Genomic DNA, 22,911 nt, shown 5'->3' with positions numbered 1-22,911 from the left:
CCCAGGTTGTGGGAAAGTACTGTCACTCGTGGCAGTAAGACATTTAGCTTGGAACCCGAGAAACTAGAGACACCACTTCCTGTGTAGCTACGTGCTGTGATTTATTTCACACATCGACAGACGACTCTTCAGCATCAGCATCTGCATCCTTTGTGAGATGGGCCCGTCATTCGTTTTCTCATGGCAGTCACCCTCCAGCTGCTGTCAAAAGGAAACAGATGCACACACACACACACGCACGCAAGCACACAAATGACTTTGGTATAGTGATAAACAAGTGGATGAGAAGTGAGACAGCAGAATAGCAACTTCTCCAAGGAGGTTATGTTTTCATCAGCGTGGGTTTATCTGTAAGTTTGTCCTTCTCTATAAGCAACTTCCTCTCTACAGTTTTTTTGACGTATCAATCTGATATTTGTATGATGGGTAGGTGATCACCCAAGTTTGTTCACATTCATTTTTGGTAAGAATCTAAACACAGATGTTGTCACAAACGCCATGAATGTAAACGCCATGTTTACATTCATTGTATATTTTTACTACAGAGAGAAACTGCACCTTATTACATATGTATATTTATATTTATATTTATATGTATATATATATGTAAATAATTTCTTTCCTACTTGTATTGCTTACTTGTATATTGTTTATTTGTTTGTCTATTATCTATTGTTGAGCTGCTGTAACGCCGTTTTCTCTCCACTGTGAGATAAATAAAAGCTATCTTAATCTTAAAGATCTGTTTTCAGGAAATACCACGTCTCTTACAATGGGCAAAACCGGAAAGAATCATATCTCCAGCAAAACTCAAGTCATTGGATTTGAACGAAATTTAGTACGTGTATGCAAATTTAACATGATTTAGTGCAATTTCACAAGTTCAGATGTTCATTCCTCTGCGAAATCTTAACAGAAAATCTTATGGATCCAGTGGATCAAAAAGTAAATCTCAAAGCCTCAAACAGTTCACGGTGCTCTTGTTTTTGTCGTATTTTCCCTCTGCCTCCTTTTTCTGCACCAATAGATAGCAAAGCTTGAGTGTACAACTGCACCTGATTTAAAAAAAAAACCCAAACCAAGTTTAAGTCAGGACAAGCTGTGGCTTGAAGAGTTTCACTGAAAACAACAACGGTTAACTGGTTAGTGACCACTTTCTTTCTCTGCTCCTGTCGCACTTCACATACGCGACATTTACAACAGACTAAGAAACGGCTGAATAGAGAACGCAGCTACAGTACTGTGCAAAGGACACAGGCAGCCATTAGATTTTTTGTTTTGACAATGCTATAATTGTTGGTAAAAACCTGTGTTTTTCCTTGCTATTTCATTTTAAATATCAGTTTGTGAAAGAAATGAAATGAAAGAATTTGAAGCTGGTGGTGGCCTTGAGACATTTGCACAGTATTCATTGTGCACATTCGAAACGAACAACTAAAGGATGCATCTTTACCCTTATTGTACTTTCCTAACATTTAATCAGTGCAGAGAATCAGTTCATAGTCTATTTCTTATCTTTGAACTTGTATTGATGCAGCAGCAACTTCTGATGGCACAAAAACAATGAGAGCTGTGACAAATATTGCAACTGAGAGTCTAATCGTGTGTAAATGCAAGGAGTAAATAGACCAAAAAAACCATGCTTATATATATATATATATTTGAAAAGTATCTGACGTTGCAAACCTGTGTTTATGTCTCAGAACTCACTCATCGTGTGGTGTGAGTCAGAATGAATGCGTTTTTCAACCTGGATTCTAATGACTTACTGTAATTGTCATCCCACGCGACATTGCTTTTCCCTTTGATCTGGGGTCAGTGATGACAAGATGTATAGTGGAAAAAAAAAAGAAAAAAAGACAGACGTTGCTTATAGTTTGTATTTCTCTGCAGCACTTCGGCTAATGCAGTGGTTCTCAAACGTTTTATACCAAGTACCACGTGAGAAAATATTGAGATCTCGAAGTAACATCATTATCAACTAAAATATATTGGTGTAAATACGTCGTGCAAAGTCAGCTACGGCCTTTTCACGGGGGGCAGATTTATTCCTCACATATACTTCACATAGTGGTATAGTGCAATTAGATCATTATTTCATTTATTATTATTTACAGTAGCAAAAAGTAGCAGTATTTCCACCACCAGAGGAAGCTTGTGTACCACTGGAGGTACACGTACCACAGTTTGAGAACTATGTCATTGGAAAACGTATAATTAAAAATCAGAGGCAAATTTTCTCAAGTTTATGACAAAGCTTACAGCTAATTATTTAGTGAAAGGAATGACACCTATATAAACAATCTGAAAAATAAAGATTTGGATCCATTCAATAATTCGTAACAAGCAAATGTTCAAATCAAATGAGACTCACAACCGAAGTGAGACTGACTAGACTAAAGGCATAGATCATAATTCAGGATAAGTAACTTTAATATTGGGCGGCGTTTGTGCTGTTTTAAGTCAGTGTTTTAGGTGTCAGAGCAATATTTTACATATTTTTGTAAAAGTGTGCTTTAAGTTTATGATGTAATCAATTAAAAAATTAAAATTAAAATTTTACAATAACCACAAATGTATTTGGTAACAGCTTTTATTTCCTCGTACTTCGCACAATGCACACATCTAAGTGTAATATTCTGTAGGGCTGATGTATCACACTCTACAAGAGCATTACTTCATGAACATCATGTATATTATATTCATTTTTATTTATTTAGCATAACAGAAAGTACACAGAAGTTACCAGACAAAATATTCTGTATACTTCCCTTCATTTAGGGAAGTAGGGAATTTAATCTAGGTCACTATTCATGTCATTGGATACACAAGAGCAGAGCGAGAGAGAGAAAAAAAAACAAGAAATGTTGTATATTTCCAATGATCAGACTTTCACAGAATGTCAGATCATTGGAAATAGCTTTCTGTATGACGCAATGAAATGTTTAGTGGAAAAACAAAATCAAAGCGATGCCTTTAAACCATTGAGGAAGCATTACTCTAATAACAAACTATAAACTATCTTAGGGTTCGCTTGAACGACAATACAGAGACAAATGACTAAAATTAAGATGATACGAGAACCAATAACCCAGTCTTTTAATGCAAAACATCACTGACATCCACCTGATAATAGATCAGAGTGCAAAGCTGTAGACGGTGCGAAAAATGGACAAGGCCTCTTCAAACAGGGACATGGTAGCATTTGCATAGAGCAGTGACGGACGTCCGCTTCAAATGGAGACGCAGAAAACAAGCACAGAAGAAAAATCATCATCAGTTCATCTCTCTGTAATCGTCTTGATTAACCGATTCGTTTTTTGGGGTTCAGGACATGTCGATGGGCGTTTCCCAAATCTAATAATGATGTCACTGTCGTATGTTTTGATTTGTCCACAAACAAATCTGTTCTTACTAAATCATTTGTGTGTTCATATGGGTTTACTCTCAACCTTCCCGCTCTTGAACCCTGGATCTACTAAAAAAAAAAAAAAAGATGCCACATGAAGCACAATTCCTCACGGAAAATGCTTTTTTTTCTGTGTCTCTTCTGTGTCTTAAGTGTTTTATCGTCCGAGCCACAGTCAGAGACGTTGGTCCTCCACTACAGCCCGAAAAACACGTGCTCAAGCAGATGTTCTGGGACGGGACTCATTCGCTGGGCTCGTATCTGAAACGCACAATGGGATAAATGTGACGTTAGACGCGAATCTTGACGGTGAAGCCAGAAGGTTAAAGTTAGGGAAAGGTTAAAGGTTAAGGGAGGCACTAATGCAACTTGGAAGAGCTGCTTCCAAGTTTTGCTGGCGTCTACTTTTATTGATTTGCAGCACACTCTGCATCTGGACAAATGATTGTCCTTGGGCTCTTGGTCAAAATTAGTGTTTGCAATTTTCTTTGGTGAGCCAGAGATGTTGGAATTTGCATTTCCCAGGCATCACGTCATGTGCTCTCTCTTGGCTTACATGGTTCTGCATGGAATCTCACGTCAACGGTGGAGAGAGACGGTGGACAGTGTCCACAACACCGCTACAAGGTTACGACATGACGTCCCGTGTAGGCCTAGCCTACGTACATCAAGCAGTGCAGGGCGTATAAAACAGAAGGTTCTTGCACAAAAGTCAAGCACTTTCAATGGCCCATGACAACATGAACAAAGAGCAGAATAAATAATAAATGAATAATGTTTGGAGTTGGCAGTGTTTTCTCCTCATTGACAAAAGCTCACCTCTGCAACCGTTTCCGAATTTCTTTGATCTGCTCATTTTTCTTGGTCAGGATTTCCTTCATGTTGCGGTACGCTGCAGTCTGCTGGAACTTCTTGTCCAACTCCTAAACAACGTAGACAGAATAAACGCATGAAAATAATGGTATGAAAGCTTAGCTGGTTTAACCTAGCATTGTACTATTTAAAATGTAAGTTAATGGAAATATGTAAAAACTAGACCTGGAAATAAACATATATACTTCATTTTACTTCACCACGACCAGAGGAGTAAGAGTAAATAAGCTTCAGCATATAAACGTTTTTTCTTTGTATATTAATCAGTCTATTGGAGACACGCCTAAATAAATAAAGGGATACATATCAAAATGAACTCCAAATGTCAGTCCTGGCAAAGGAATTCTTCAATGTGCACATGTTGACTTTCATTCTCAGGAACTGACATCATCACCATTACTGTGTGGGTGTGGTTTGATCAGACTTGGCCATGGCAACATAAACAACAAACCGAACCCTTCAACCACTAAAAAAGAACTTTGTGTGACATCATCCTTAATAAGAGACATGAAATTGAAAGATGGAAGTACTCAAAGCAACTGTTTTCACTTCAGCATCACAGTCAGAAAACATGTTTTCCTTGGGGCATTTAACTCGAGGTGATCGCTCGTGTCACGACTGAGTCGAGACCACAGTCCGTGTACCTTCTCTGCCAAGGACAGCTGCTCCTGCACTCGGAGCAGCTCGTGCCTGGCAGACACCAGGTTCTCCTGCAGGTCCTTCTGGGACGCAGCGTTGGCACTGAGCGACCTTTCGTAGTCGTCTTTCAGAGACGCCACTGTGTCCTCCAGACTGTTGATCTCCTGGGATTGAGCAGCAAGCTGGAAGCAAAAACAAACAACACGGTGGATTAATATGAGACACATGCACAAATAGTGCTCTGTTCACTGTCGTGTGCACAATAAAAAAAAAAACAGCTGTTTAAACCTGTCATTCCCAGAGAAGGGGGTTGGGAGCCCAAAATGGGTCCGAATAGAGATTTCTTGATCTGCTAAAAACATTTGGGTTCACAGGGCGGTACAGTGGCCTGCAGTGTTGCCTCACAGCAAGAAGGTCACCGGTTCAAATACTGATTCAACTGAGGGCCTTTCAGTGAGTGAGTATCACTCCAGTTATTCCGGTTTCCGGTGGGGAAAGCGATATTATGCAATTTATATGTTAAAAGGTTTAAAAAGGTTTGGGAAACTGCTTTAGACATTGACATCAGTGACATTCTCAATAGAAGAAACCTGAGTTTACACTCAAGAAACCGAGCTTAAAAACATGATTTTTAAAAAAGTAAAGGGCTCTGCGACAAGGTAAATGTGGTGATATTAGTGCTAATGGTAAAAGAACATGGAAATCATGTGTATCTATAGTGTTCAGCATTTATGAGATCGTGTTATGTGTGGTTTTGAATGTGTTATAAACTCGTCTACAGCTTTTTGGTCTATTGTGACAGGTGGTATTACTATGACGACTGTGTTTTTTTTTCCTCTTCAGTCATTACTTACTTTTTGCTTCAGGCACAGACAGAAGTACAGCTTAGATACAAATTAAAAAAAGGGAATCTATCTATGTTAAAGTGAATGTTTAAACTATAGAATGGGCACCTCCTACTCCTATTCACTAGAAACACTCTCATCAGCTAGATACGTACCATTTCAGATCCAAGTGAGCACAAAGAAGCACAATGACAGACAGTGTTGAGATGTTAAATAAATATTATGGAGTGAAAGTAGTAAAATGGAAATGGAAAAACTCAACACAGACGTTACTTGTACGTACCTGCTGTTCACCTTGCACCTTCTGCAGATCCTTCAAAGCTCTCTCTGCCCTGGTTTTCTCATCTAGTGCACTCATGGCCTGGGAGAGGGGGGGGGGAAATAACCAGAGCAGGAGGTTAATAATGTAAATAAGTTGACCTGAATATGGTGCGTGGTCTGCTTTTATATACCTGTGATTCTATAGAACGCAGCCTTGCTTTCAGTTTGTTGTTCTCCTCCTGTAGTCTCGCTATCTCCTGAGGAAATATTGAGCAGAGATTCTGCATGAGCGCGTGAATCTCATCATGATGATGATGATGATGCGATGTCCTGAAATGAGTCGGTACATGAAAAGTTGCTTTACCTTGTTGAGAAGTTCAGAAACCCCACCTTCATTCAACGGCGCCAACTTGGGTTTGCTTATTTCCTGGTTAATCTGGTAAACAAAGCAAAAACTTAGTGAAACAAACACACACACATGTCACTAATATGACATTTTATGATGACAAAACAAATCTGTTTTGTTTTAAATCAGTAAATTGAGTAAAAGAAAACCTGCAAAAATCCATGTTGTGTAATCCATGTGTTTATATGTATATTTTTTTCCCTTTTTCCTGCATATGTGAATTATGTGGGACAGGCATGTTCCTGCCGTCTGCGCTCATTCAATCACTGCTGTGCGCGACTGTTTGACTTTTCCAACCTACGCCGCCTGCATCTGTGCGACAATTAAAAAGTTCTACTGCTACATCTAGGGGACGTCAAGTGCCCTAACTCTAACCCGTGAGAGCGTGTTGCATTACAAAGTCGGTTTGTTTTTCCTTTAATCACACGCGTAAAAACCCACACATGTCGACCACAGAGGAGTGTTACTTCTGAATTGCACGGCTTCAGATCAAGGGCAGCTGGCCTGACATACAAAACGGCGTTGACTGTACAGGCGTGCTGCGCTGCTCTCAGGTTACCCGAGCTTCATGTGGGTGGATGTGCACTTCTTTGAACACATGATTAATGGCAACTCTGGCACTGGTGATGTTTTAAGGTCGACACATGACCGAGCTGCACTCGATACTCACCTTATCCGTGGATTTAAAGTCAGTCTTCTCAAATTCAGCCACTTGTTCTAACAGCTCTCTGTGTGAAAAGAGGCGAGCAAAGAAAAGGGAAGGGAAGAACATAAAGGAAAGTAAAGATTGTGAAATTCTGGGTTGATTTTCTTTCAGTGCAGATGTTTATTTTATCTTTGTTGTTCTTTGTGGCATGGATAAAAATGGGTAATACTTAACATTAGAGTACAGTAAAAGCATGGTAACCATTTTGTTATAAAGATGTAATATTGTCTTTTTGTAATGTACTTTACAGCAATAGGAATTGCAATAGTGTGGTGAGAGGGAGATTGTATTACAGTAGTATGTTATTTTCATTGTAGATAATAGCTGATGATACTTACTGTACTAATATACTGTGTTGTTACTGTACTGTAACAAAGTGTTCCCAAAAATGTTTAAAAACACAAGTCATTCACACTATCTTTGAAATATCACAAATCCAGTCATGCAAATTTAGAAATAACCAGCATTTTTTTAAAGCCTCTCATTCAACTACTTTGCATAAAAAGCCCAGATAAATGTCAACAGATGTTAACTTGCTCAGTAAAGTAAAGTTAAAATGAAGAGATGAACAGATTGACGTGACTGACTGTCCGTCGCTTTGCACAAACTGTCATCTTCCCAAGTATTTGGCGGTTGTGAATGTTTGGCAACATAAATAAAACACCCTTGTTTTTGATGGCAGTTTAACACTTGCTAAAAGACATAGGCCTGTGGTGAACAGAGCAGCTCTCTAAGTAGCTTAAATGTGGTTTTTAACTATGCAGTTGAGCACACGTAGACTGTGACACGAGGCGTATCCCTCACGTTAGACACTGTATCTATCTGTCACGTAGGGCTGAGCCCTGCAAAAAACAAACAAAAAAAATCTTTGAGGCCCCATCATCCACCCACCACATGCAAATTGCAAACAAAAATGACATAAGGCTCCAGAGGTCAAAAGTTCACCTCAATTTCACATGTACTGTGGCGTTCCACAGGGTTCAAAAATGGTCCTTTACTTTTAAGAAGTCAAATGTAGATGTTTGTAAATGTTTTGTCCTTTTTGTTTGACTAAGCAAGGCTTGTGCTGAATTATAATCTGCGACGTCAACCTCTTCTTCTTCTAATAATAACAATAATAATAATAATTCTCAATTATTATTGCATTGCGCTGCACGGTGCAGTAAGAGGAGGACACGTTCCATTTGACTTCCAAATATGAACATCAAAGTCAATATTATACACAACTCAGTACAACTTTATTTTTCACATACACGTTCCTTTAAACTGTTAATTATTGTTATCTTAAATAAAATAACACCTGTTCTCTGAGGCCTGGCTGTATTTGCATAACAAAACACTGAGTGCTACTTTGCCGAAAATGGATCAAGAATCTAGCGAAGATGCTGCAAGGACTTCTAAGGTACTGGTGTCACACGTACATGCCCATGCTGCTCTCACTTAAGTTCTGGTTAGACATAATGTCATCACGTGTGTTCATAACGTGTATATAATGACACCCATTCTCGTTTGAATAATTTCTACTACCACCAAGATCTCCACATAATGACTATGTAAATATATATGTATATTAAAAAATATCATCACCAAAACCTATTGTGACTTAGCTAAGATGAAGGATTAAACGCGTCAAATTATGATTTTCATATATGGTATAGACATTATTCAGCAGAAGAAGACAATGTCTTACTGGTGGATTTTTAACACCATTAGGGATTATTAAGAAAAGATGTGATATGTTGTAAATTTGGTTGATCTGACCATAAAAAGTCGTGGAAATATAGGTTTTAAGCTCCAGTACTGAGGAGGAAAAGGTTTACGGTTCAAAGTAGGGATGCAAAGATTATTTGATTGCTAAATGAACCGTCATCTATTTTGATAATCGATTAATCAGTTTGAGTGTTTGTTTTTTTTCAATAATTAAAACAAGCCCTCTGATTTTTCCGCTTTTTAAATGTGAATATTTTCTGGTTTCTTTACTCCTTAATGCAAATAAATCATTCTTTGATGTTGAATAACTGAATAACTTTGGTTTGTGGACAAAAAAAGCCCTCATTCAAAGTAATATGAACGTGAGCTGTAAGTTAAGAGGCCGAACCCAGTCCTTTACACTAACATATAATCATGAATTTGACCTACATTATACTGAAAGGTTATTATGGTATTATTCCTTAATAACTACAACTCTACCTCTTGTATCTTCACATCATCTTCCAAGTGTGGGGGATCTTTTCGTTTTTGCTCACCTATTCTCCAGTTCTGAGATATCACTCTGCAGTCGAAGATAAAACTTCTCAGCCTGGGAGAAAAGCTGCCTGAGCAGCAGCACATTGGTGTGGGCTGTGTTGATGAGCTCCATCTCCACCTCCCCACGCACCACAGCCTGCAGCCCGTCCAGCATCTCCCTCACCTCGTCCACTGTGAAGGTTTCATCCACGAGCCTTCACACAAAAACACACAAGCACACATGCGGGAACCCAGTACATGGCTGTTGAGAGCATTTCCAGCAAAAATACTATACAGATATTCCTTGGTATTATTCATTGAATATTTGAAAACCCTACACTCCAGTGGAAGTAGCGCAGGGTCTACTGCATGTTGTTTAGAGGAGCAGCTTCAAGATGCATTCAAGAAACCTTGTACATGTCAGTACACTGACTATATGTTTGCTGCTGCTGCCACCTTGTGATAATAGCTGCACCACAAATAAGGTAGTGATTGGAGTAGAAAGATGTGTTTTCATAAATGCGGTCATTACAACATTACATTACATATACAACATTTGTTTTGCCGCTTTTAATATACAGTGGATTGTCACAGTCACTAATCAACATCTTATAACCAAGTCAATAAATGCCCATCCCTTGTTGAAAGTATGCGTCTTAAAAGTCCAGTGTGTAAAGTTTAGGTGAAATTATCTTTATTTGGTGGAAACTGGAGATAAAATGGTTGTCCTTAATATTAGTGTAATAAGTGAATAATCTCATGATTGTATAAAATGTTGTTTTTCATTAACCGCAGAAAAAGCCTTTTACATATAATATCAGGAGCTCGATCAGTTCCATTTTAACCAACCATGTTTATACAATAGCCCACAATGGACAAAACTAAATAATCTTTTGAGTTTTAGGTGGAGGAGAGGGGTAGGTGAGGAATATTCAGCTGCCTCCTACCACTTCACAAATAACTGTTGCTTTACTCTACACACTGTACCTTTAAGTGATTTACAATTCTATTTACATACCAAACAATGACACCAGAAACTTAAGTGTGAACAATTACCTGCTGTCTTTGAGTTCCTCGAAGCAAGAATCAATAGTCTTGAGCCTCAGGACCCTCTTTGAACGTGCAAATCGCATGTAATTGATGACCTCATTCTGATGGTGTTCGTTGAACCCAAATTCAGCCTATGTGGAGCATTAAAATGTTATGAACAATTTAATTACACTGTAACGTCAGACTACTGGTTAAATGTGCTGCTGCCAGTCATATTAACATACATTTTTAAATTAAATTAGGCTTTCTTACATCAATAAAGGTTGTAATGTCAGTATAAAACAAAAACAGTGGAGAAAACAGTATTGTGGCCCTCAGGGAGATTTTTACAGCAAGCAAAACTAGCTGATCTGCTATCTCGAAGAGGACTTTCATATAAAACAGGGCCTGTTCACGCGAGCTAACAAACACATACACACACACACGCACACATTACTGTGTATAACTTTATTGAACCATGAATTTCGCATGGCAGTGCTAAATATGTAGCATGCTAACAGGTGGCCGGACATAGACGGTAGATAACAGCATTAGCAACTACTCACCATGGTGGCTGTGCAGCTAACGTCAACCTAACTAAGTTAGCTAGCTCGCAGTCTTCTGGTGCGACGGAAAACGGATGATTGAACCTTTACTTGAGGCCACGATGCGAAATCGCAACAAGCTAAATGTGATTATCTAGAGACGTACGTCTAAACAAACTCAAAGTTGAACTCGTTAAAACGCTGCCGTTATACGGAGGTTAGTTCATTGCTCTAAGATTATCTGTTAGCCAGCCTAGCTACACCGCTTGTGTCTAAACTGAGAATGCCTTGGCAACGGAGAATAGCGTCATCACCTTGGTTACGAGAGGTGCGTTCAATTGCACTATGTACAAAATAAAACAACTACCGTATGTAGGTCATTTGTTGGCTACACTGTGGTAATAACAATGTTATTAGTTTATTCTAGATGTTTAAAAGTGTAAATGAAACATTAAAAAGTAATAAATACTGTGCATAACATGCAGGTTTTCTTGGTCAAATTGCTGTGCTGTTTTCAAACTGTGGTACGAGTACCACCAGTGGTACATGAGCATCATTAGATAAAACACTTGGAATTGTCTTGGCGGAGGCTGAATTTCTTAAACCCATAATAATGAAGTATAAAAAATGGGTAATATACTAATGTAAATCAGAATCAGAATAATTTATTAATCCCTGGGGGAAATTGATAAACTGAACGCAATTATGAAATCAGAATATAAGACTGTATTATAGAAATGATGTTTCTAATAAATATATATTTTCCTGTATGTAACACCTAAATTATAAGTCTTAAACTGTTGCCAGAATAAGAGTATTATATTTTGAATTTACATTAAGTTATGTGGGGCCACATGGTGATATAGTGGTTAGCACTCTCACCTTGCAGCGAGAAGACCCGGGTTCGAGCCCCGGTTGGAACAAGGGCCTTTCTGCATGGAGTTTGCATGTTCTCCCCGTGTGCGTGTGGGTTCTCTCCGGGTTCTCCGGCTTCCTCCCACAGTCCAAAAACATGCAATGTGGGGATTAGGTAAATTGGACACTCTAAATTGACCATAGGAGTGAGAGTGAATGGTTGTTTGTTTCTATCTGTGTGTGGCCCTGCAATGGACTGGCGAACTGTCCAGGGTGTACCCTGCCTATCGCCCGATGTAGCTGAGATTGGCACAGCACCCCCCGCGACCCTCTGGTGGAGGATAAAGCGGTAGATGATGATGATGATGATGATGATGATGATATATTCATTATGGCATAATTATTCCAAAGAAGGCACTAAACAAATGACCTCTTAACAAATTGAGGTTGGATTTCTCCAAAGAAAACAAGATGACACACAATCTATACCTTTGTCAGTATGTTTTGTTGTACTACTTTATTCTCCTTAAACTGTTTTTGTTATTGATCATGCAGCATCCATAAAGCTAAACAGATAAGTCATTCAAATCATTGCAGAGCCTTTATTGGCACATTGGCCATTTCGCCATTATCCACTCATGTGGGTCCATGTGAGCTGGATAAAATCTTCATAGAGATAATGTTGCAATGCTTCCTTACTCCCTCTGACTGAAGCTTGAAGGACATTATTATCCATCTTGTGTGTTAAGGTCCTAAGAGGGAAGAAGGAAACTCTTTTCCCTCCTCATGTCTCTCTAGCTGTAATTAAATTAGACTAACGGGCAGCACATGGTTGGTCAGCTCATCAGATGCCTCATAATGTGACCACTCTAGCTGTCCCGCTCAACTTCACTGTGCAACATCAGTCAGTTACAGAGGCCAAGATGTTTCCCCTTTACCTTCAGTCACGGTGAGTCACCTGGAATTTGATATGTAAAGGGACTAGAAATCATGGTTTTCAGTTTGTAGGCGGTTTTTGAGACGCACCTCTGTTGGTGTTACTATAATTTCACTCTTGTGACCGAATCAGAAGTATTGGATGTTGATGTTCAACAGCTGGTCCAGAAACTACATCAACAAATTTTTAAAGAAGTAGAATTGTAGATCATTTGTTTGCATAGGGATGCTCATGAACAAAAGTGTAACACAAACAAGTAAAGCTGTAGAAACAATAAAACTATTCTTCAGAGTGACATTTGTACATTGTTAGTTAGTTAGGACTGAGCAAAGTAGAAGTTATACGTGGTGTCTTGTAATTGTTACCTCTTTATGAGCTTTTCTGTCATAAACACTGACCTTGTCAGGACAAGTCGTCCTCATGGAGACCAAAACCTGGTCCTAATGAGGCATAACCTCATTTCTGAAGAACTGGTCAAGTTTAGGACTAAGATTTGAATTGTAGATTGGTTAGGTTAAGGTTAGGGCTAAGCATTCACTGGTTATGGTTAAGGTTTCCAAATGAAATGTGCAAACCTGTGTGTGTGTGTGTGTGTGTGTGTGTGTGTGTGTGTGTGTCTAGTCAGTAGAGTACTGTAAAATACTGCACTTAAATTACTACTGCAGTAAAGACAACTGTCACTAGAGGGGGCAATAGTCACATTAACAGATAGCAAGATAGCATAAGTGCATCAACCTTCAGATGTAAAACATCAAGCTCCTTATATCGAGATGCTAGAAGTGTACAATTTAAAAACAAAACAAAAAACCCTTTAAATAATGAAAATGGATAGGAGTACATCATCACACTACTACTACTACTACTACTACTACTACTACTACTAATAATAATGATAATATACATTAGGTTATAGATATATAAAAAACTTTATTTCAAAATTATTTAATTTAATGTAAATGATATGCATATGTGTGTGTGTTTATTACAGTTGTCCATATGTTATTATCTATATATATTTTTTTTTTCATATCACAACACACACACAAATTCTGTTAAATATAATTTTGAATATCGTTGATTTTAAGCTAATTTCCCCACATAGTTGAACATTTTTTCACATCGCCAGTGCCCCCATGACCAGACTGGACGCTCCCTGGTCTGTTTCGGGTTCATTCATTAATGTAAACGCATATAAAAGTGATACAATAACTGATCTCGGGTCAGGTACCTCGGCAATTCCGCGTACGGACAAAACCAATCAGCTGACAGCCGCATGACAGCAGGCCTCGCGCATGCGCAGCAGCTCAGTTTAGGAAGCAGGAATATGGCAGCGTCCTGAACGCTGTCGGGGGGGCAGTACGGCGCAAACTGAGCACTTCATCATCATAGTGGGAAAAGTGAGAAACAGCGGCCGCACTCAGAGGAGGGTGGGGGGCTGAGGGACGCCTACGAATAACACCCTTTATCGAACTGACAGGTAAACGCACCCGTTAGCACCTGCCACTCGCTCTCTTCCATGTTTGCTTGACTGAGTCCCGCTGCTAATACGACTTAGCTTCGCTTCTCCACAAAACCCGAGTGATATGCTAGTTAGCTGATAGCATTTGGCTAACCAAACATTAGCTTGCACCCCTTTATTTCTGAGTTTGGCAAACAAACACCGATAACACATGCATCTGCTGTTATCTGAGGTTCAGATAAGATGGGGCGGTAGTCTCGACAGCATTAAAACAGAGCTGTCGTGCTTGTTTTTAGTCTCATTGTACATCGCGTAGGCCTGCTGCAATGAAGCAGAGTTTGGCTAGTTACTTGAGAGCCAGGTAACGTTCATGCTGCTTGTCATGGGTTTGGTTGACATATTGGGAGCTAGCCTTGTATATATTCAGGTGTAGTTAATCTTTTGTGTTTGTAATTGTATTGATTGTAGCTGTATAGCTGAATGCATGTGTTGATTAATTAGGAAAGTGTATATGAAATTTGCAGTGAGTGTGTTAATGCATTTTTATGTGAAGCTTCAGGGTTAAGGTTCCTGTCTTGGTGAAGAGATTGCTTCATATAGTTGGCTAATGAAGAGAGAAGGCATTGCAACAGAGAAAGTGTTAAACAAGGAAACCACATTGCAGAAATGAGGGGGATTTGGATAATTTGATTCTGATGTATCAGATGCCTTTATTTTTTCAATTGACCTCATTGTATTTATTATTTTGTGAATGTTTAGGTGTGGTAGTGGCTTTGTGTTCAACACAAATTTAACTGGAGATATAATGATGTCATAGCACATGACAGTTTAACCTTTGTACCTGTTGGTATTCTGTTCTTTAGGGAAACAGCTGATCCAGCAGCTATAAGAAATCAGGAACATACATAAGGTTTTTATATGAAATTATAAATTTCTGACAAAATAATGTTTGCACAGCGTTGATAATTAGTTATGACATGCACTGTGCAGTTGTTTTAGGCCATGATAAGATTTGTTTGTTCCAGAGAACAGCATAATTATTTCTCCATCACATGTCCAGAAAATATGAACAATAGCATGACTCAGGCTTCTTGGTACATAATTTCAAACCGTCAATGATCACATAATTTGACAGACTTAAAAACAACAAAGCTGGTGATGCCCTGTACACTGGATACCCTGTAAACAATGCCTTTTGTTGCAATTTATCAGTTTTTCAGTCTTGTTAACAGTGCTGTTTGGTTGTGCACAAGAGCCACAACACATTATAACAGCTTAACACAAATGGCAACAAGTTATGCATTGTTATAGCTTAAAAAGTTGTGAAAACTGTGGTAATACACTCATTTTAGGTTTACTTTCCAAACTCAGCCTTTGAATTATTTGCTATTGATCTGCATACAGGCAGGGAGTGCTAGGAGGGGTAATCACATGACCCAATCCTGGAAGCAGCCTTTTTTTTTTAACTGCCAGCACAATAATCTACTAAAAACGTCACTGCTTTCTATGGCAGCAGCAAATATCATTCTCTGTGCTTTCATATTGCTCCTTTCACCAGCTGTCTGCTTTTTTGTCAACCAGTATTGCGGCACCAAAGACTAGTCTCTATTTGTGTCTTGTTCTCTTTAAACACCAGACACTTGTCCTCTTGATGAATGGTGCATTCCATCATGTGAACCTATTTTTCTGCTCCCTGCCTCATTTTGGTTATTAAATGGAGAGGAAGGAAAACTGGAGTCAGATTTTTCCAGGATCCTGGAAGAGTGCTGACACAGGTTCCCCTTGTCACAGTGCCGCCAAAAGCAAATCACTGCAATAATGACAGGAGAGGCAGTTTTTCTCTCCCTGTTGTCTGCTTAAGTCTGGGCAGTGGTTTGTCTTTTTAGTCTCTGATTAGTTTGAACCAAACTGTCACAAAGTATCACACTTATTAATCTTCCATAAGCTTTGTGTTGTGACCAAATGGGAAGGAAGCTCCTTCCCATTACAATGATTTTTCATTGAAATTAGTCACCAGGTCTCTTTGTCTAAAGTGGATCAATAAGCCATGCAGGCTTTGCACTTTATTGACAGTAGCCCACTGTATTTTTTCCTGCCAATGATATCAACATTGAGTGGAAGACCTTTAGTTCCTCTCTAGTCTTGCTAAACATACTCTATCCCAGGTGTGAGATGAGTGGAGATACCAAAAAGGGGAGGGTTGTAATAAATTGCAAGTCCAGAAACTGCATTGATGCTATGGCTTTTAGCCAAGGTAATGAGAGTGAAGAATGAGTGGAATCAGCTCTGTTAGTTCTGTTGCTGTGGGAGTGTCTGGTGGGGTCTCTTCATCTGAGATGCAAAATGTTGAATGACAGTGTGAAGTGTGTAGCAGTATGGTGCCATGTATTATATAAACTTGAGGACTTGTAAAAGTCAAGGTGCATATATGTCATATGTTAACTAACCTAGATCAAGCTAATTTCCTGAAGTGTAACAAAATATAAACCATGTTCCCATGTAATGCTCAAAAGGTATTTCACTTTTTTATTTTCTGAATATTTGCTGTATGTTGTAAAGGCTCTTTTATTATTTTTATCTCTGTCTGTGTTTAGGTCTTTTGAAAAGATGAATGTCGTCAAAGAAAACAAGGACCTGGCCTGCTTCTACACAACCAAACACTCCTGGAGGGGAAAGTAAGACATACATTTTAAGCCTCAATGATAGGATTTCAGGGCTGATATCATTGTCCTTTTTCACATCTGTGTATTAGTTTACAAGACAATACAAACCTCACCTCTTGTCTTCATCACCTTGTAAAGGAGGTTTGGGAAACTCATGAAAATCTGACTCAGTGCTTCCATTGTATTGACTTCCTTATCTCAGCTTAGGATAGCAAGCCTTTTGAACACTGGTCAGCAGTTGTATGAGCAGCTGCAAAATATCTCCTCAAGAAACAGATATGGAGAGTAAATACAACCATGAGTGATGAGGAAATCTATATACTGATGTCCATTAATTATAGAGAAACACACTCACATTTATTCACACAACTGTAGGGATATTCTTCCCCCTTCTTAGTATTATTATTATTAAATTGTGTAAAAATGCCAGTAGCAAGCTAGGTTTTAAATGAATTAGCCTATTACAGTGTATTATATTTTGAATAGGATTAATAAATCTTGAAAACCAAAATTCAGTGGGTGGCTGAAGATCAGTTTACTAGATTATTTTATGACAAACATAACATTGTACCAATAAGGCAACTTTTCAGATTTGAAGCTAACAAAAACATACGCTGTGAAAAATAGAAAACACAACGCAGAACTCCGTTGTTCTACTGATGTTGGTACCGTTTTCTTCTTGTTTGACTAAATTGGTGGTTCACACACTTGTTTTGGTTAATGAATAATTTCCAACTTAACAAGTTATGAATCTTTAAGGTTGGGAAAATTCTGGAAAATTATTAAAAAAAATGTCTTGTGACCCATCAGTGGGTCCTGATCCAGTCTTTGAGAACCCTTGTTGTATCATATTAGAATGAAGCCAACGCACTGTATCCTTAGTTGATCAAATGTAATGCATATTATGTAACTGAATTCTATTTGTGTATAAGATGCCCATTTGTTTTCTTGTTATAGATCATAGATAACTGTTTATATATTTATTATATTATATACTTAAGTCAGTGTAGACCTAAATCTAGACTGAACTACTTAGTCCTCAAACCTAATAGAATGAACAAGCTCCAGTTGGAGCAGTGAGCCAGTGGGATCATATTACCAATACCTGCTCTCTAAATGGCCCCATTAAGGCCTTCTATTGACTTCGGTAACTTAACCAGGGCTGCAGAGCATTAGCCACCACCCGAGCTTCATCCTACTAATGCCTCTTGAAGTGTCCAGCAGAGACGAGTGTTGATGTGTATGTGACAGACTGTGTGGAGACTGATGCTGTATCCTGAACAACGCAGTAAACCCACATTGGTGGTTTGTCTTAATTATTCCATGTGTGTCAGCTGACTTGGTTGCAAGACCCGTGTCCTCCTCCTGCTCCTCACATGGGTTGAACATTTGGTCTTCGCTATCATAAAATCCTAAATTAACATTCCAATATATTTTGACTGAGCAATGAGTGCTGCATTGGGTCCCTAAACATCAGTAAAAATCAGGTGGCTCTAAAAAATGCACATTGACGACTGTTCTTACAAGCCAGAATCCATAAAGTAGAAGTGGCAATCCAAAGGAAAGGCTTCACATCTGATCCACTATATTTTTTTTTAGCGGAGGTGCTGTTGTGTCGCTGTACATTTGGATGTGATGCTGACAAAATAGTCAATAGTTTTATAAAATGTCTAACAATTTTTTTCCATCTTCATTTAACTCAATATAAGAATTATTTCTTACACTCTGCACCCTGGGCACTGGAATGTGTTGGTTTTTGATCTTTTAAGTTTTTCATGAATTAAAGATATTTTTTTATTTTTCTATCTTCCGAGGGCCTTGCACTTCCACTTATACTTTTATTTATGGACTCTCTCTTCTGATGGGAAGGACAGTCATCACTGAGAATTTTGAATAGACTATATTTTGACAGAGGAAGAGAAAGACGAGGGAGCACGTGCATAGAACTTCCATAGAGAAATGAAAATGAAACCTTGATGTTTATGAATGCCTGTCTGCATGTAGAGACTGTTTTTTGACAGAAGCCTCATATGAATGGGTCATATCATGCTTTTCTCCCACTAGCTGAGTAATTCATGCCCTTGTGTAAAGACATACTTTGGTCAAATGCAGTTTAATATGTTTGCTCTGTCTGAATAATCTGCATTTCTGCACATTTCTGCACAAAAGTGTTGAGTTTTAAAGGGCAAACAGAAAGGAGTTATGTCAGGATTTCCTCATTGAACTTGTTTCATACCAAACTTGAAAACCGTGGGCTTCTTTTGTCTACACTTGGTTGTAAATTATTGCTAACTGGCCTACTTGACAGTTTGGTCATGGGTTTTATAGGTATGCAGCGTGGTAAATGGTGTTCAAGAATTTGTGAGAAATTTGTGTCCATTATTTAATTAAGTGGACTAAAAATCAGACAGACAAATCTGACGTTTCTGGTCATCTGTTTTGCAGCAAATTCAATGGATTGTTTTCTTTTTAATAAGGTGTCGTAGTTTCCACTTCACTCTGTCTCATGTCCTTTTGACATGTCTAAAACAAGTGCTTCTTTATTCCACACACTTTATGGTAGCATCGTATGTAATAAGATCTCTCAGTGTTTAGTTACACTCAGAACTTGTGTAAAAATAGCTTTTTCAGCAACATTTAAACCTACAGTAAGTGTTGAAGATTGTCCAGTTTTAGTGTGGGAGCAGGATCTTTCCGTTTCTCCCTGTGCTTGTGATCTTTTTTGATTCAGGTCTTGTGACTCTTATTTGTAGATTCTATTAGATTTTGACGTAATAAGTAACATTTCTGTGATTTTATACTGATGTCTCATCCTGGAGTTTGTAAACACAAGCAAAACACTAAAATGACACCAAAGTAAAGAATTGTTTTCTTTTGTAAAACATGATAATGAAGGCCTTTGCTTGGCTGCCTTTGCTTGGCTTACTTTTATTGTCCCGGGAACTAGAAATACTCAAGCTGTATTTTTAATCAGCCGCTTTATTCACCATTGTGTAGTATTTATTTTGCTTTATGTTTCACTCTCTGTTTTTGTTCAGTCTACATTTGACAATTATGCAGCAGACAGTGTTTTTTTATATATTTGTTTATTGTTAAACTAACCTGTTGTGTAGTGAGAAATTTAGTTTTAGTTACCCACATTAGTCCAATTCTTATCAATGGCGTTGAAAGAGGAGAGGCAGTTGAGATTTAGACCAATACAGGAAGTTGCTTAATGTGATATTATGAAACGTTGCAAGCAGAAGGAAAAGACATGCTGTAGTGTACAGTATTCCTGAATGAAAAGTAAAGTGATTTCATCACAAGCTCTAAGCACATATGCAAAGTTTGTTTTACTTAATGCAAAGCACCCTTTAAAACATCATTTGTTGTTTTTCACCTCATATTTGATAAAGGGAACCTAATGCCAACAATTTGTAAACATAAACAGCAGTAGAGGAAGAGAGGAATTTTAGTTGTTTTTTGTTACCTTTTATTCCAGTTATTTTTGCAATTCAGCATAAAAGTCATGTATGCTCTATGATGGATTACCTGCTGTCAGATTGCACATCTGTTTTCATGGAAGTTTGTAGTGCTGCAAAGAAAAAAAAAGCGTTCATAAATTATTCATCTATCGATTATTTGGTCCAAAAAAAGTTAGAAAACGTCAAAAACTGTTGACCAGTGGTTCCCCAATGTCAAAAACGTCTTGTTTTGGTTTTAATGATTTCTTTGTGATACCAAACAAACCCAGAAAATATTCACATTTAAGACGCCAACAAATTTGAGAATTTATATCACTCAAACTATTCAATCGATTACCAAAATAGTTTATTCATTTTGTAATCAATTAATTATTGATTAATCCTTGCAGCCAGAGAAATCTAGCTGTAATGTCAAGTATGTGATTTGTTATAGATGGGTTAGAGAATGCAAAACAATGGTTACTTAAATTCCTTTCACATTTTAATATATATACTAATATACTCTCATCTCATCCCTCAATTTTTCTTGAAGGGGTGACACCATTTTAGCTTACATATCTGTAGACAAAGGTCCATCTACTCATTTGTTTTGCTTCTTACTACAAAGCAATTCGTCTTTTTTGGTTATTTTTCAAAGGTATGGTCTTCGTGATCATCTGAATGCTGTTACACTTGCTTTTGTTAGGCTGCTTCCTTTTAAGATATTTAATATGATGGCAACACATAATCTATGTGTGCAAGAGAGAAATAGGTTGTTAGCGCAGTCTTTTCTATAATCTGTACACTGCTGTAGTAACTTGCTTTGTTATCAAGGTGTTAAATTGTCATTACAGATGCCTACGAATATAGAATTGGGGGTAAAAAAAAATCGACCTACAGTGAATGAATAATTGACAAGGTTTGAGCTGACACCCAAATTAAGCCTGCCACTTAGCACCAAGGTCAAAATGTGTATGGACTTGCTCAGAGAGCGATCGGCATCAATTGTGCTCTCATACTTTGCTGCCCAAGATGGCATAACTGCGGAGAGAGAAGGCCAGTGACAGAAAAGAAAGAGGATACTGTCTAAAAATGACATAGCATTTGTATAATTGAGGAGAAGGAAGGGGACTAACTGTACCGTTAGTTTGGATCTGATATCCCACTTGGTCCTTGCCTCAGGCTTCTGCTTGTCTGTTTGTGTGTTTCTCATGTGCAAATACGAATGCTAAAGTTAGTGTGGACCAGTGTGAGCAAGTAATTGCATTGCACTAGAGGCGTTCCTGATATTAAGTAAAACAGCTCTGGGCCGCTTGACGCCGCTTCACATGTGTTCATAATAATCATTAATTTCACTGAATATTGCATGCTATTGACCTACACTGATGTAAAAGTATGCTATAAAGACATTTTTCCAGAAAATGGAATTATATTATGAATGGTCATCAGGAGAAGGAGCAGGATAATTCCGTGCAAACCTCCCATTGTGCTTATGTGACATCAGCGAGGAAGTGAGTGGGCACAGGTGTGATACTAAATATAAGCATGATGGCGTATAATGTGTCGTGAACACAAAAAATATAGCCCATACAAAAAAACTTGTTCCGTCTTGCATATCAGAAAGTTCATAAAAAAATTTTTTTTACTGGTGACCATCTATTGAGAGCAGGAAACGATGCTGTTAACTTGTCAGAATACAAACCAATCTCTGATTGCCCAATTAATGGAAATGTGCAAATAAAATGAATAAATGGACATGAATCAAAGAGGTGGACATAACCTGTGGGCATATCCTGTGCGTAGGGCATTGTTTGTGTTGCTAGGCAACAGTCAAGTCAATCCGGTTGCAGAACGTTTTTGGAGGCGTGGACCCATATAACTTGATTCATAGTAGTAATTTGTAGAACTGTTGATAAAAGCAATACACTCGACTTGCTCTCCCTTTGGGGTGATGACCCCTAAATTTGACTTGCTTCTACTCTGCATTGTTTTGGTACATTCACAGTTGTTTGAATGTTATCATCACCATACCAGACCTGACTTCTTAACGTTATCCTAATGAGGATGTACGAGACAGAAAGAAGTTGAGTCAGCATGTTCATTGTGCAGTGGAGGTGCTAAAAGAACAGGCTGTACAAGGATGACAATACGCATAACATTCCACCACTCTGTCATTTAACACCTTAGCTTCAATTTTAACAAAATACTCTCCAAACATTACATACATATATATTTTTATATATTACATATTCTTTTATAAATAATATAATTTTGAAGTTGAAACACCAAGCAGAATGATTTAAATCTGCTGGAACCTAACATGCAGAAAGATGTGCAAAGTGGAATTTTACACTTGTTTCCTGTTATGTGAAAGAAAACCCACTCCCATAACACTGAGTTTGTGTGTGTCATTTCAATGTCAGGGATTGACACTAAAATAACACACAAATGAATAAATACCTCTCCATGTTAGGACGACCCCACTTTATTCTGTTAAAAACATTTAATTAGGAATGCGCCTGGTGTGTTTGTAGTTGGACGTGTCAGTGTTGGTTTTTATATAGCTGTTCTTTTTAATTTTATCATGTTCTGTTTTTTTTTTTTATGAACGCTAG

The 22,911-nt window shown here is 38.1% G+C and overlaps 2 protein-coding genes across 5 annotated transcripts in view; one reads left to right on the top strand and one right to left on the bottom strand.

The window, feature by feature from the left end:
- Positions 1 to 2,577: 2,577 nt before the first annotated feature.
- On the bottom strand, positions 2,578 to 11,233 carry lztfl1 (leucine zipper transcription factor-like 1). 3 transcript variants are annotated; one of them, XM_044046691.1, is made up of 10 exons: positions 10,961 to 11,233; positions 10,422 to 10,546; positions 9,386 to 9,580; positions 7,104 to 7,161; positions 6,392 to 6,463; positions 6,219 to 6,284; positions 6,050 to 6,127; positions 4,927 to 5,103; positions 4,229 to 4,332; positions 2,578 to 3,670 (listed from the first exon to the last, which is right to left on the bottom strand). In XM_044046691.1, the coding sequence occupies exons 1-10, from the start codon at positions 10,961 to 10,963 to the stop codon at positions 3,652 to 3,654; spliced, it is 897 nt and encodes a 298-aa protein (XP_043902626.1). In that variant the 5' UTR covers positions 10,964 to 11,233; the 3' UTR covers positions 2,578 to 3,651. The 3 variants fall into 3 exon arrangements, with proteins under 3 accessions (XP_043902626.1, XP_043902627.1, XP_043902628.1); XM_044046692.1 differs by having other exon boundaries at positions 4,927 to 5,085; XM_044046693.1 differs by lacking the exons at positions 2,578 to 3,670; positions 4,229 to 4,332; positions 4,927 to 5,103 and adding an exon at positions 5,110 to 5,909.
- Positions 11,234 to 14,040: 2,807 nt separating this feature from the next.
- LOC122770741 (dnaJ homolog subfamily C member 13) overlaps positions 14,041 to 22,911 on the top strand; it is a 29,472-nt gene continuing 20,601 nt past the window's right edge. For both annotated transcript variants that reach the window (XM_044027826.1, XM_044027834.1), the window contains exons 1-2: positions 14,041 to 14,208; positions 16,785 to 16,865. In XM_044027826.1, the coding sequence (XP_043883761.1) occupies positions 16,798 to 16,865 (68 nt within the window). In that variant the 5' untranslated portion in view covers positions 14,041 to 14,208; positions 16,785 to 16,797. The remainder of the gene's footprint in view (positions 14,209 to 16,784; positions 16,866 to 22,911) is intronic.

Source organism: Solea senegalensis, linkage group LG1, assembly GCF_019176455.1.
Source record: "Solea senegalensis isolate Sse05_10M linkage group LG1, IFAPA_SoseM_1, whole genome shotgun sequence".
Classification (NCBI taxonomy): domain Eukaryota; kingdom Metazoa; phylum Chordata; class Actinopteri; order Pleuronectiformes; family Soleidae; genus Solea; species Solea senegalensis.
This window is presented reverse-complemented; position numbering and strand designations above follow the sequence as displayed.

Coding starts and splice junctions, on each gene's coding strand:
- lztfl1 (XM_044046691.1), bottom strand. Junction 6,285..6,391: donor TTTCTGAACTTCTCAACAAG/GTAAAGCAACTT, acceptor ATATTTCCTCAG/GAGATAGCGAGACTACAGGA. Junction 6,128..6,218: donor TGCGTTCTATAGAATCACAG/GTATATAAAAGC, acceptor CCCCTCTCCCAG/GCCATGAGTGCACTAGATGA.